Source organism: Rhinoderma darwinii, chromosome 3 (assembly GCF_050947455.1).
Source record: "Rhinoderma darwinii isolate aRhiDar2 chromosome 3, aRhiDar2.hap1, whole genome shotgun sequence".
Lineage (NCBI taxonomy): Eukaryota > Metazoa > Chordata > Amphibia > Anura > Rhinodermatidae > Rhinoderma > Rhinoderma darwinii.
The window spans coordinates 187,753,876-187,767,628 of record NC_134689.1 but is presented as its reverse complement, the minus strand read 5'-3'; the positions used below and the strand labels follow the sequence as shown (position 1 = coordinate 187,767,628).

Genomic DNA, 13,753 nt, shown 5'->3' with positions numbered 1-13,753 from the left:
CCTAGATAAGCGGGTGAAAGGAGAGGTGAAAGAGTCCCGGCTCACGGAGGGCGAATGGGAGGGGGGACGAAGCCTGTAGAGGTCAGAATAAAATTTACGAAAGCAGTCCGCTACCTCAGGAGTCAAATGAACAACATGGCCATAGGAAGATTTAATGTTCGGTATATGAGATTGGGCCATCTGAGCCTTTAGGTCTCCAAATGATTTACCTGATTTCTTGCGGGACTTAAACCCTCCTCACATTTCGCTACAAGAATGGCCCTTATTGCTGTCTTCTACAGGCGGAGGATCTCAAGCAAGTCGCCCTTCCTACTTTCCCCCACCAACTACTGGGGGCCGCCCCCAACGGGGCCCTAGAAGACGCTCTAGATGCAGGCAGGAGAAGGACCCGCCACTTCTTATAGAGACTGCCCATTCAGAACGATGGATTACTTTGCACTGTGGCCTGCACTTGCACCCCAGGAACTCAATTGCCAGCTACAATTCATTAATCAGCACTTGTGAACTCGTCCTTTGTTCTTGATTACTTATTGATGTCTAGTCTAACTTTCTGTATTTAACTTGTTCTACAAATGTCTCCCTCCACCCTATTCTCCGTTCCATATATAATGTTAGCTTTTTATACTTATGTCATCATACTCTAGGGAGCGCGGATAGCTTTTATGCAGATCGGTCACCTTCCTCCGGTAGGTACCGGACCTGTCCAGGGCGCAAAGGGCACCTATTGGTCCTTCGCATACTTAGGCTTAGTCTGCGCGGCAGTTTTTCTCTTACTGACTTTTTTGTTGATGTTTTTGTTTTTCTTTGATGCTGTGATTTCTATTTCCAGATTGTTTACCTCCCCTCTGCAGGCTCCCTGCATCTGCATCTCTAAGGCTGAGTACCGGTGGCCCTTTTTGGAAGGCCCCGCGTGCGGCAGTGGCATGAGCAGTGGCCTCGGAAACGTCCGAGGTGTGCAGGGAGACCAGCGCTGCTGCATCCAGGTGTCCCTTAGGATGGGCGGACGCTTGAGGCACTGTATCAGCATGTGCAGGCCCGAGGTCGGGCATGGATGGATCCCGAGGGCCATCTTGTATGGTGGCAGTCTGCAGCACCTGGGACCCATCAGCAACGCCTGGGGAGTGAGGCAGGGAGCAAGGAGTCCTCGGCGTTACCTGGCATGGTAAGGCGGCATCTGCTATCGGCATGTCAGAGCTGCCAGGGCGCTGGTGTAGTGAGGATAGGGAGGCCGATCGGCCATCTTGGATTCGTGCCGCGGCCGGGAGCGAAGCCCTCAGCTGCATTGGAGTCATCCGTCCAAAATATGCCCCAATACCTCTCTGGGGAGAGGAGGGACGAGTAGTGGGTTTAGCCTTGACTTTTCTGGATGTCTTCCCGATATTATAGGCTGGATGTTAGCTGATTGGCATGAAGCTGATGGAGGAGCACAGGAAAACACGTCTTCACTCTCCCATAGCTGGCCACGCCCCTTGTCATCCTTTTTTGCATCTTAACTGTACATCGCTTACCATGTGATTATATAGCATAATAACTTAATTCAGCGGGTCGTTATGATTGCGGCGATTCCAAATTTATATAGTTTTTTATGTTTTACTACTTTTACACAGTAAAAACACATTTTTTTCCAAAATTACTTGTTTTTATGTCACCATATTTAAAGAGCCATAATTTTTTTTCTTTTTCTACTGACATAGCGGTATGAGGGCTTATTTTTTGCGAGATTACTTGTAGTTAGTATAGTTACCATTTGGAGTACATACAATTTATTGATCAGTTTTTATAAAATATTTTTTAAAGACAAGATGAACAGAAAAAAACAATTCTGACATTGTTTATTATTTTATTTTGTCCGACGTTCACCGTGCGGGTTAAATAAAGTAATTGTTTTATAGTTGGGGTCGTTACGGACGTGGCAATACCAAATATTTTTTCATAATAAAGCATTTTGTAAGGGGAAAAAGTGGGTTTTTCAAGTACTTTACTTGGGATTTTTATTTATTATAAACTTTATTAAACTTTTTTTAACTTTTGTTTTTTAGTCCCACTAGGGGACTACACTATGCGCCTCTGGCATGGCCTAACAGGCATTTACTAAAGGCAGACCTGGGTCTTTTGTTAAGCCCCCGGCTGCCATAAAAACCATTGGCATCCCGCGATCGCATTGCAGGTGGGTCGATGGGGTGAGAGAGGGTGCCCCCTCCCTCTAAAACCACCTCCGGTAACTAAGAGCAGGGAGCTTTTACCACTCCCAGCAGCGCTGTTTTATTCTGATACAGCGCCTTGCAAAGCCCGTTAGTGACCGCCGTAAAAATACCTGTGGGCACTCACTAACTGGTTACATAGAATTAGTACAGTTGAAAAAAAAGACACATGTCCATCAAGTTCAACCAAGGTATGGGAAAAAGGGAAGGAATGTGAAAAAGGGAAGGCATTAAATAAAAATTCTACACATTCAAATAGGAGCTGATATTTTTTCGTTCTAGGAAATTATCCAAGCCTTTTTTAAAGCCATCTACTGTCCCTGCTGTGACCAGCTCCTGCGGTAGACTATTCCATAGATTCCCACAGTTCTCACAGTAAAGAAGGCTTGTCGCCTCTGCAGATTGAACCTTTTTTTCTCCAGACGGAGGGCATGCCCCCTTGTCTTTTGAGGGGGTTTTACATTGAACAGGTTTTCACTATATTTCTTGTAAGGGCCATTCATATATTTACATAGTTAGTACAGTTGAAAAAAGACACATGTCAATCAAGTTCAACCAAGGGATGAGAAAAATTTCTACACATTGACATAGGAGCTGATATTTTTTCGTTCTAGGAAATTATCGAAGCCTTTTTTAAAGCCATCTACTGTAGCTACTGTGACCAGCTCCTGTGGTAAACTATTCCACAAATTCACAGTTCTCACAATAAAGAGGGCTTGTTTTCTCTTCAGATTGAACCTTTTTTTATTCCAGACGGAGGGAGTGCCCCCATGTTTTCTGAGGGGGTTTTACATGGAACAGGAGTTCACCATATTTTTTGTATGTGTTATTCATATATTTATATAAGTTAATCATGTCCCCCCTTGGTCGTCTCTGTTCAAGACTAAATAGGTTTAATTCTATTAATCTTTCCTCATAACTTAATATTATATGCCTATCCCGCGAGTCCATGCCTCTTTTAATACACGACAATATCTTGCTGGCCTTAGAAGCAGCTGATTGACATTGCATGCTGTTATTTAGTTTATGCTCTACAAGTACACCCAGATCCTTCTCAACAAGTGACTCTCCCAGTGTAGCTCCCCTAGGATATATGATGCATGCAGATTGTTGGTACCCAAATGCATAACTTTACATTTATCTACATCAAACCTCATTTGCCAATTGGATGCCCAAACACTTAGTGTGTCCAAATCAGCTTGCAATTAACGAACATCTTCCATAGACTTAACAATACTACATAGCTTGGTGTCATCTACAAAAATGGAAACAGTGCTATTAATCCTATCCTCTATATCATTAATAAAGAAGTTGAATAATAGTGGTCCCAGCACGGAACCCTGGAGTACACCACTTATAACCGGGAACCATTCAGAGTAGGAATCGTTGACCACAACTCTCTGGATACGGTCCTTGAGCCAATTTTCAATCCAATTACCAACTATAATTTCTAAACCTATAGACCTTAATTTACCCATTAGGCGCCTATGAGGGACAGTGTCAAATGCCTTTGCAAAGTCCAAAAACACTATATCCACAGCAGCCTCTCTGTCTAGGCTTCTACTCACCTCTTCATAAAAACAAATAAGGTTGGTTTGACAACTTCTGACCATAGTAAACCGTGCTGGCTGTCACTTATAATACTATTTTTTGTCACATATTCCTGTATATAGTCCCTCAATAGCCCCTCAAACATTTTTCCCATGATAGATGTTTAGCTTACTGGTCTATAATTACCCGGGAAGATCTAGAGCCCTTTTTTGAAAATAGGCACCACATTCGCCCTGCGCCACTGCCCTGAGACTATACTAGTCGCTAGAGAATCTCTGAATATTATGAAGTGGGGGACAGAGTCACTTGCCCTGGAGAATTGGACCCATCCCTAGGCAATGCTGCTTTCTTATTCATATATTTTGTTCTTATTATATATGTTGTTATGGTAAGGCGCTCTGCCAAAATAAAATAAAAAATCAAGTTTTTCCCCTGTCATTCTTCACTTAATACACATAATGACAAAATGAAAACAACATTTTATTAAACTTGCTAATTTATTGAAAAGGAAACACGAAAATATTGCATTGACATAAGTAATCAGACCCTTTACTCAGTAGTTAGTTGAAGCACCTTTGGCAGCGATAACAGCATCCAGTCTTATTGGATATGATGCCACAAGGTTTGCGCACCTGGATTTGGGGATTTTCTGCCATTCTTCTCTGCAGATTCTCTCAGGCTCTGTCAGGTTGAATGGGGACTGTCGGTGGACTGCCATGTTCAGGTCTCTCCAGAGATGTTCGATTGGGTTCAGGGCTTTGGGTGGGCCACTCAGAGACACTCAGAGAGTTGTCCCTAAGCCACTCCTGTGTTGCCTTGGCTGTGTGCTTGAGATCATTGTCTTGTTGGAAGGTGAACCTTTGGCACAATCTGAGGTCCAGAGCACTCTTTATCAGGTTTTCATTAAGAATATCTCTGTACTTTGCTTCATTCATCTTTCCCCCAATCCTGACCAGCCTCCCTGTCCCATCCTCTGAAAAAAAATAAAACACGGCATGATGCTGCCACCACCATGCTTCACTGTAGGGATGGTATTGAGCAGCTGATTAGCAGTGCCTGGTTTCCTCCAAACGTGTCACTTAGAATTGAGGCCAAATAGTTCAATCTTTGTTTCATCAGACCACAGAATCTTGTTTCTCACAGTCTGAGAGTCCTATAGGTGCTTTTTGGCAAACTCCAGGAGGGCTTTTGGCTATGTTCACACGGAGTATTTTGGGGGAGGAATATCTGCCTCAAAATTCCGTTTGGAAATTTGAGGCAGATATTCCTCTCCCTGCACGCCGATTTTCGCGGCAATTATCGCACCGTTTTTCGCCCGCGGCCATTGAGCGCCGCGGGCATAAAACAGCGAGAAATACGCTTTCTCCTGCCTCCCATTGAAGTCAATGGGAGGTCAGAGGCGGAAGCGCCCGAAGATAGGGCATGTCGCTTCTTTTTCCCGCGAGGCAGTTTTGATTTCAATGGGAGGCGTTCTCGGGCCGTTTCTGCCGAGTTTTGCGATGCGGTTTCCGCGTCAAAAAACTCGGCAAAATACCCCGTGTGAACATAGCCTAAATGTGTCTTTTACTGAAGAGAGGTTTCTTTCTAGCCACTCTGCCATAGAGCCGAGATTGGTGGGGTTTTGCAGTGATGGCTGACCTTCTGGAATTTTCTCCCATCTGCACACAGGATCTTTGGAGCTAAGCCACAATGACCATTGGGATATTGGTCATTTCTCTTACCAAAGCCCTTCTCCTCCCAATTACGTAGTTTGGTGGGGTGACCAGCTCTAGGAAGAGTTCTGGTTATTCCAAACTTCTGCCATATAAGAATTGTGGAGGCCACTGTGCTCTTGGGAACTTTCAGTGCAGTAGAATTTTTTTTGTACCCTTTTCCAGATCTGTGCCTCCACACAATCCTGTATCTGAGCTCTACATGCATTGCTTTCCTCCTCATGGCTTTGTTTTTGCTCTGATATGCATTGTCAGCTGCGAGACCTTATATAGACAGGGGTGTCTATATAAGGTCTTTCCATATCATGTCCAATCAAATGAATTTACCACAGGTGGACTCCAATCAAAGTATAGAAACATTTAAAAGAGCTAGAGAAATGGGAGGTCCTCAGATCTAAATTTCAAGTGTCATAGCAAAGGTTCTAAATACTTATGTCCATGTGAAATTTTAATTTTTAATAAATTTGCAAAAATTTCTAAAATTTTGTTTTCACTTTGTCATTATGGGGTATTGAGTGCAGAATGATGAAGGGTCTGAAAACTGCCCAAATGCACTATTCAGTGGAAATAAAAAGTCTACACACCCCGGTTAAAATGACAGGTTTTTGTCATGTTACAAAATCACTCCAAGATGAATCATTTCAGAACTTTTTAATGTCACCTATAATCTATACAATTGTATCGGAAAACAAACTGAAATCTTTTATGGTGGAAAAATAAAGATAAAGAACAAAAATAATGTGGTTGCATAAATATGCACACCCTTAAATTAATACTTTGTTGAATTACCCTTTGACTTTGACAGCATTCAGTCTTTTTGGGTAAAAGTCTATCAGCATGGCACATCTTGTCTTGCCAATTGTTGCCCACTCTTCCTTGCAAAAGCGCTCCAAATCTGTCAGATTGCGAGGGCATCTCCTGTGTACATCCCTCTTCAGGTCACCCCACAGATTTTCAATGGGATTCAGGTCTGGTCTCTGACTGGGCCATTCCAAAACTTTGATAATTTTCTGGTGAAGCCATTCTTTTGTTGATTTGGAAGTATGCTTTGGGTTGTTGTCATTCTGAAAGGTGAAATTCCTCTTCAGCTTTTTAGCAGAGGCCTGCAGGTTTTGTACCAATATTGCCTGATATTTGGAACGCTTCATAATTCCCTCCACCTTTACTAAAGCCCCAGTTCCAGCTGCAGAAAAACAGTCCCGAAGCATAATGCTGCCTCCACCATGCTTCACTATGGGTATGGTCTTCTTTTCGTGATGTGCAGTGTTGGCTTTGCACAAAACATACCTTCTGGAATTATGACCAAAAAGTTCAACCTTGGTCTCATCAGACCAGAACATGTTTTCCCACATGCTTTTGGCAGACTTGATGTAGGTCTTTGCAAAACATAGCCACGCTTGGATGTTTTTCTTTGATAGAAAAGACTTCCGTCTTGCCATCCTACCCCACAGCCCAGACATATGATAAATACGGGAGATTGTTGTCACATGCACTACACAACCAGTACCTGCCAGAAAGTCCTGCAGCTCCTTTAATGTTACTCTAGGCCCCTTGGTAGCCTCCCGGACCAAATTTAGTCTTGTCTTTTAATCAAGTTTTGAGGGACGTCCAGTTCTTGTTAATCTCACTGTTGTGCCAAATGTAATCCACTTCTTGATGACCGTCTTCACTGTGTTCCATGGTATATCTAATGCCTTGGAAATTCTTTGGAACTGGCTTTTGCCGTCACATGCAACAAAGAAAATGTAAAGAAAATCCTAATAAACCAGCAGTGTACTGACTACTATTTAACGTGAGTTTAAAGGTGATTGGCTAATTCTGAATACAACCACATCCCCAATTATAAGAGGGTGTTCACACTTATGCAACCACATTATTGTAGTTTTGTTATTTTTATTTTTTCCCTCTAAATTATTTCAGTTTGTTTTTCCAATGGAATTGTACATTAAAGGTGGAAAAAGTTCTGAAAGAATTCATCTTGTACTGATTTTTTGACATGACAAAAACCTGGCATTTTAACACGGGTGTGTAGACGTTTTATATCCACTGCATATATATAAAAAGAAAATCTTTCCAATCCCACACTGGGATAATTGGCTGACACCCTGCTCTCACACACACACACACACACACACACACACACATATATATATATATATATATATATATATATATATATATATATATATATATATATATGTGTACCTTTACTGTGCAAAGGTTTTAGGCAGTTGTTTTTTTTCAACACAATTCAAATTGAATGTACATTTGAGACATCTAAATCAAATCAATATTTAGTGTAACCACCCTTTGCCTTCAAAACAGCATCAATTCTTCTAGGTACACTTGCATAAAGTCATGGATTTTGTAGGATTATAGTCAGGTGAATATATAGATATGCATTATATTTCCATTGATCTAAAATATCTGGAATTATGTATTATATTAGTTTTATTATTCACCTCTTTACGTTTAATATTAATTGCATATATTTGTGTTTATTAAGTTTATTTCAGTTCTAGAGGGAGTTCTTTCAAAGTTGGCGAGATACGATGAAGGGACTTTGTTTTCATCAATCCTCTCTTTCACTGTAAGTATGTTTATTTAACACCTTGATTATAGTGCAATATATCCCACTGTTCTTGACTTTAAGCGTGTTCGCCAGTCAGACAAAAAAAATATGTCCTGTGCCTTCATTTCCAGTACAGCTATAATTTGAACTACAACATAAGATTTTGCCTTCCTGTTTACAGCAAGAAATATAGTTGGACAGGGCACTAATTACCTAATGTATGGTCTGTTATAAATTGAACACTAGGTGCTTATTTCAGGGATCACAGTTGAAGCAATCAGTGGGAAAATAGTTTTACTTGTGTCTCCTACATGGGCAAAGGATATTTAAATATGGATTTACTTATATATTCCTCACCCTTGGACAGAGATGCAAGATGGAGAATGTTTCTTCTCGATGGTCCCAGAGATCTTTGAGAATCCCTTTTAATAGCCGTGAGTCAGCATATTCACAATGCTTTAATCCTGATGTCTTAGGTGTATGATGTAGTATTGTATGATTGGGAATCCTTGGTTTTGTATATAAGCTTTACTGACATAAATATGTTTCATGCAGAACACTGTACATTTTTAATTGTATGTAATGTTTACAGTATCTCAGGATATGATTTTGGGTTTGGGCTTCGTTCACATCTGCGCTAGGGCTCCATTCTGACGGAACGGAGCCCTGACAGACGGAAACCATAGGTTTCCATTTCCATCACCATTTATTTTAATGGTGACGGATCCAGTGCCAATGGTTTCCATTTGTCTCCGTTGTGCAAGAGTTCTGTCGTTTTGACGGAATCAATAGCATAGTCGACTACGGTATTGATTCCGTCAAAACGACGAAACCCTTGCACAACGGAGACAAACGGAAACCTTTTGCACCAGATCCGTCACCACTGAAATCAATGGTGATGGAAACGGAACATATGGTTTCTGTTTGTGTCTGTCAGGACTCCGTCCTGACGGAAAACTCCATCGGATCGAAGCCCTAGCGCAGATGTGAACGAAGCCTTCGTTCACCATGATCATGGCAGAAGCCAGACTGACCTAGATAAGGAGGGTATTTAGAAAGAATTATCAAAACTAGTGCCAATGAAAGGTGTACTCATTGCCAATAGCTTTCAATCAATTTCCAGCTCTCATTTTTCAGAAACTAATTGGAAAATTATACGAACATCTCCCCCATTGTATATTAATGGACATTTAAAAACTTTTTACGCAGTTGATAAGATTTCATAATGATTTGAGTTAGTTTCTGTTTTTTTAATTTCTTGACCTCCATTTAGATTTATGTAGACAGTTTCCAATATAATAATATACTCAAGTGATATTAAATAAAAGGATCAAAGAATATATGCAGATTTAAAAAAAATAAAAAATGAAGATATAATGATACAGGAGGAAACCCATTAGACAGTAAAGTATCATTAAAATCTAAATTGATCATCTTCTGTATGCCGAATAAGTCATTCATTTTTATAAAGTCCCATTTTCTAATTTCTCTAGGTTATAGTATTACACAATGTGAATGAAAAAAAAAAAATTGCTTCATCTGGTAACATGATTTAATTAGAGCAATAGTAAGTAATTAAGTCAGTAAAAGCAGTAATATTCTCAGAAAAGAAAAAAGTTTAATCACTAATGATTTGTATAACTGTTAAGTATTGCATTGCATTTGCAGGTAAAAGCTGCTTCGAAGTATGTGGAAGTACCAGTAAGTGTTAGCGTTTTGCACGTTCTTTGCAGATAACCATTGCAAGGCATGACCACCATTTTTTCATCGATTGCATGCCTTTTTTATGTGAAACGTAACCGTTTTAAAAAATATTATTCTCTATTGTTTAAATTATTGCCTTAGAGCCATGTTCATTCAATCTGAAAAACTTGAAGACTATGTTTTTATTGCTCCTATACATCTGAACGGAAAAAAAATAAGCAACTGTGCAGATAGTCTTGATTACCAATATCCTACCATACTCGGTATGCAGCTCTTAAGCAGACCTATGTGTCTCCATGATTACAGACCTACTACTGTAGGTTAAAAACGAAGAAGGGGCAATTGGAAGAGAGTAACAGGCTGCAGAGATCCAGCTACACGCAGGGTTCCATGGCTTGTTTTCTTTGGAGCCATATAGGTCAGTATAGGACTTGAAAATAACAGGTGTAATGGTAGCAGGAGAAGTTAAAGAGTAGTAATTATTGGAAAATATCCTTAAGGAAGTGTTCAATTTTGTGCAGCAGTGATCATTTTGTTAGCGTGAAGGGTTCCTTTAGGGATTAGTGAAAAACCTCTTCATGGTCCCCTAGAGCTAACCGGCAACATTGTTTTTCTCAGTGCACTTTTCCAGTTGGGAGAAGAAATGCTGTAACCTAGTAACTATCATACACCAAAACCCAAATATTTGTCCTGCTTGAAGTAAACAGCCAAATAATAATGTCTCCTAAAAAAAAAATCTTATTTCAGGTTTTTTATAAACTGTTGCCAGATCATCTCGTACTTAAAATTGTTTGTTGGTGCTCACTAGATAAAGAGAAAGACATGAGTGTATTGTAATACAGCAATTGTTCAGTCTCCACTTTCAATGAATTTATGAATTTTATTTCTCTGTGTGGGCAAAACTGTGTCTTTGTATTTAATATTTACATTTTACTTCATGAGAAGTCATGGATGTCTATGAATGGTGCACATTGTTTGCTATATATATATATTTTATTTATTTATTGAAGAAAATCCCACAGCACTCCGTGTTAGTGAAAAAAAGGTGGTTTATTAAGCCAGCACAAGCTGCAACGTTTTCGTCCTGCTATAGGACCTTTATCAAGCATATATACACTACCGTTCAAAAGTTTGGGGTCACCCAGACAATTTTGTGTTTTCCATGAAAACTCACGCTTCTATTTATCAAATGAGTTGCAAAATGACTAGAAAATATAAGGTTAGAAATAATGATTTTTATTTGAAATAATAATTTTCTCCTTCAAACTTTGCTTTCGTCAAAGAATGCTCCATTTGCAGCAATTACAGCATTGCAGACCTTTGGCATTCTAGCTGTTAATTTGCTGAGGTAATCGGGAGAAATTTCACCCCATGCTTCCAGAAGCCCCTCCCACAAGTTGGATTGGCTTGATGGGCACTTCGTACGTACCATATGGTCAAGCTGCTCCCACAACAGCTCTATGGGGTTGAGATCTGGTGACTGCGCTGGCCACTCCATTACAGATAGAATACCAGCTGCCTGCTTCTTCCCTAAATAGTTCTTGCATAATTTGGAGGTGTGCTTTGGGTCATTGTCCTGTTGTAGGATGAAATTGGCTCCAATCAAGCGCTGTCCACAGGGTATGGCATGGCGTTGTAAAATGGAGTGATAGCCTTCCTTATTCAAAATCCCTTTTACCTTGTAGAAATCTCCCACTTTACCAGCACCAAAGCAACCCCAGACCATCACATTACCTCCACCATGCTTGACAGATGGCGTCAGGCACTCTTCCAGCATCTTTTCAGTTGTTCTGCGTCTCAGAAATGTTCTTCTGTGTGATCCAAACACCTCAAACTTCGATTTGTCTATCCATAACACTTTTTTCCAATCTTCCTCTGTCCAATGTTTGTGTACTTTTGCCCATATGAATCTTTTCCTTTTATTAGCCAGTCTCAGATATGGTTTTTTCTTTGCCACTCTGCCCTCAAGGCCAGCATCCCGGAGTCGCCTCTTCACTGTAGACGTTGACACTGGCGTTTTGCGGGTGCTATTTAATGAAGCTGCCAGTTGAGGACCTATGAGGCGTCTATTTCTCAAACTAGAGACTCTAATGTACTTGTCTTGTTGCTCAGTTGTGCAGCGGGGCCTCCCACTTCTCTTTCTACTCTGGTTAGAGCCTGTTTGTGCTGTCCTCTGAAGGGAGTAGTACACACCGTTGTAGGAAATCTTCAGTTTCTTGGCAATTTCTCGCATGGAATAGCCTTCATTTCTAAGAACAAGAATAGACTGTCGAGTTTCACATGAAAGCTCTCTTTTTCTAGCCATTTTGAGAGTTTAATCGAACCCACAAATGTAATGCTCCAGATTCTCAACTAGCTCAAAGGAAGGTCAGTTTTATATCTCCTCTAAACAGCAAAACTGTTTACAGCGGTGCTAACATAATTGCATAAGGGTTTTCAAGGGTTTTCTAATCATCCATTAGCCTTCTAACACAGTTAGCAAACACAATGTACCATTAGAACACTGGAGTGATGGTTGCTGGAAATGGGCCTCTATACACCTATGTAGATATTGCATTAAAAACCAGACGTTTGCAGCTAGAATAATCATTTACTACATTAACAATGTATAGAGTGTATTTCTAATTTAATGTAATCTTCATTGAAAAAACTGTGCTTTTCTTTCAAAAATAAGGAAATTTCTAAGTGACCCTAAACTTTTGAACGGTAGTGTGTATATATATATATATATATATATATACAGTTTCCGAAACTGGTTGGCTGTTTACACAGGTACTTTATTTAGGCTGATTATTAGGTCATTATTTTATTCTTCAAATCATCTGTCTTTCTTGGAGTTTTATTTTTCCAGTACCCGGTAATAAAAGCAGATGGGAGGTGAAGTGAGTTTCATTCTGCTTTGTCTTGGGGAGCTGTTATCGCCAGACACATTTGGCTGCTTTCAGTGTCTCTTTCCAAAAGTTTTCAAGAGAAATACTATATGTTTTTTTTTATTGGGGGGGGGGGGGGGATTCGGAACAGGGACAAATGTGAGCATCAGGAAATAGAGTCTTAATCTGCATTATATTGGGCGTGGTAATGGTTTTTATTCTAAGTATGTCCTGTCTGTCTGTGTTTAATTTCTTCATATTACATGATTGCAGTCAAATTATCAGCATATTTTAAAACCTTTGTTACTATTTTAACAGAGTAACAGTACATGTATGCTGTCTTTAGCTAATTTTTTGTCTGGCCCCTGTTGAGTTTATAAAAATTTGCTATCGCCTGGTTCACGTTGCTGTGAGAAGTGACAACATAGCTTGTCCTCTCGAGCGTTGACTTGTAGTTGGTAGAACATGCACCTGTGGGATTAAGTGTATCAACAGGAAGCAAGAACATTTGCAGTATATAATTAATAAGGAATGTAGTGTCTTTTAAGCTGCATATTCTCCATGCCAGGTTACCTGGAGATTAACTTTTGGAAGAATCAACTGTGGTCTACACCCTTAATAAGGCTTGTACCTCTGTATTCAGTTACTTGTGTAACTAGTAATAGACTAGTCCATGACATTATTTGATTTTTTTTTTTAATGTGATTATGCTTTCATGCTTCAATGGCTTAAAAAGTTTTTTGTTTTGTTTTTTCAGTAAAGCATTACAAATAGTTTGCAGATGTAAAAAAAAAAGCACAAAAAGATTATTTAAAAGAAACCACTGAAATATAATAGTCTTCACCAAAGGGAGGCAACGTGTTTATCATTCAATTACTTTGTGAAAGACAGTTGTGGAGGACAAACTGAACTGACTACAAGCAGCAACGAAAGCTGGCATCTTGCCGTGTTTCATTGGCAAGCCTCTCTTTTTATTTTTCCCTTGCACAAGATTCAAACAAATGTCTAATGTTGGCATTTGTAGAAATCCATGACGTGTGAGTGTTAGGATAAATAATTCTGAGCAACATAATACAATCTTCTCTGAATAAACTGCAGCCTGACTCACCCTATTGTGATTAAATTATAACATGCATTGTGCAG

General features: G+C 39.9%; 1 protein-coding gene across 11 annotated transcripts in view; it reads left to right on the top strand.

The window, feature by feature from the left end:
- The window catches only part of CADPS2 (calcium dependent secretion activator 2), a 616,089-nt gene that overhangs the window by 526,016 nt on the left and 76,320 nt on the right, over positions 1 to 13,753 (top strand). For 8 of the 11 annotated variants that reach the window (XM_075857164.1, XM_075857163.1, XM_075857166.1 and 5 more), the window contains 2 exons: positions 7,971 to 8,054; positions 9,705 to 9,737. The exons of 1 other annotated variant lie outside the window; for it this stretch is intronic. In XM_075857164.1, the coding sequence (XP_075713279.1) occupies positions 7,971 to 8,054; positions 9,705 to 9,737 (117 nt within the window). The remainder of the gene's footprint in view (positions 1 to 7,970; positions 8,055 to 9,704; positions 9,738 to 13,753) is intronic. 2 more of the 11 variants (XM_075857159.1, XM_075857158.1) reach the window with 1 other exon arrangement.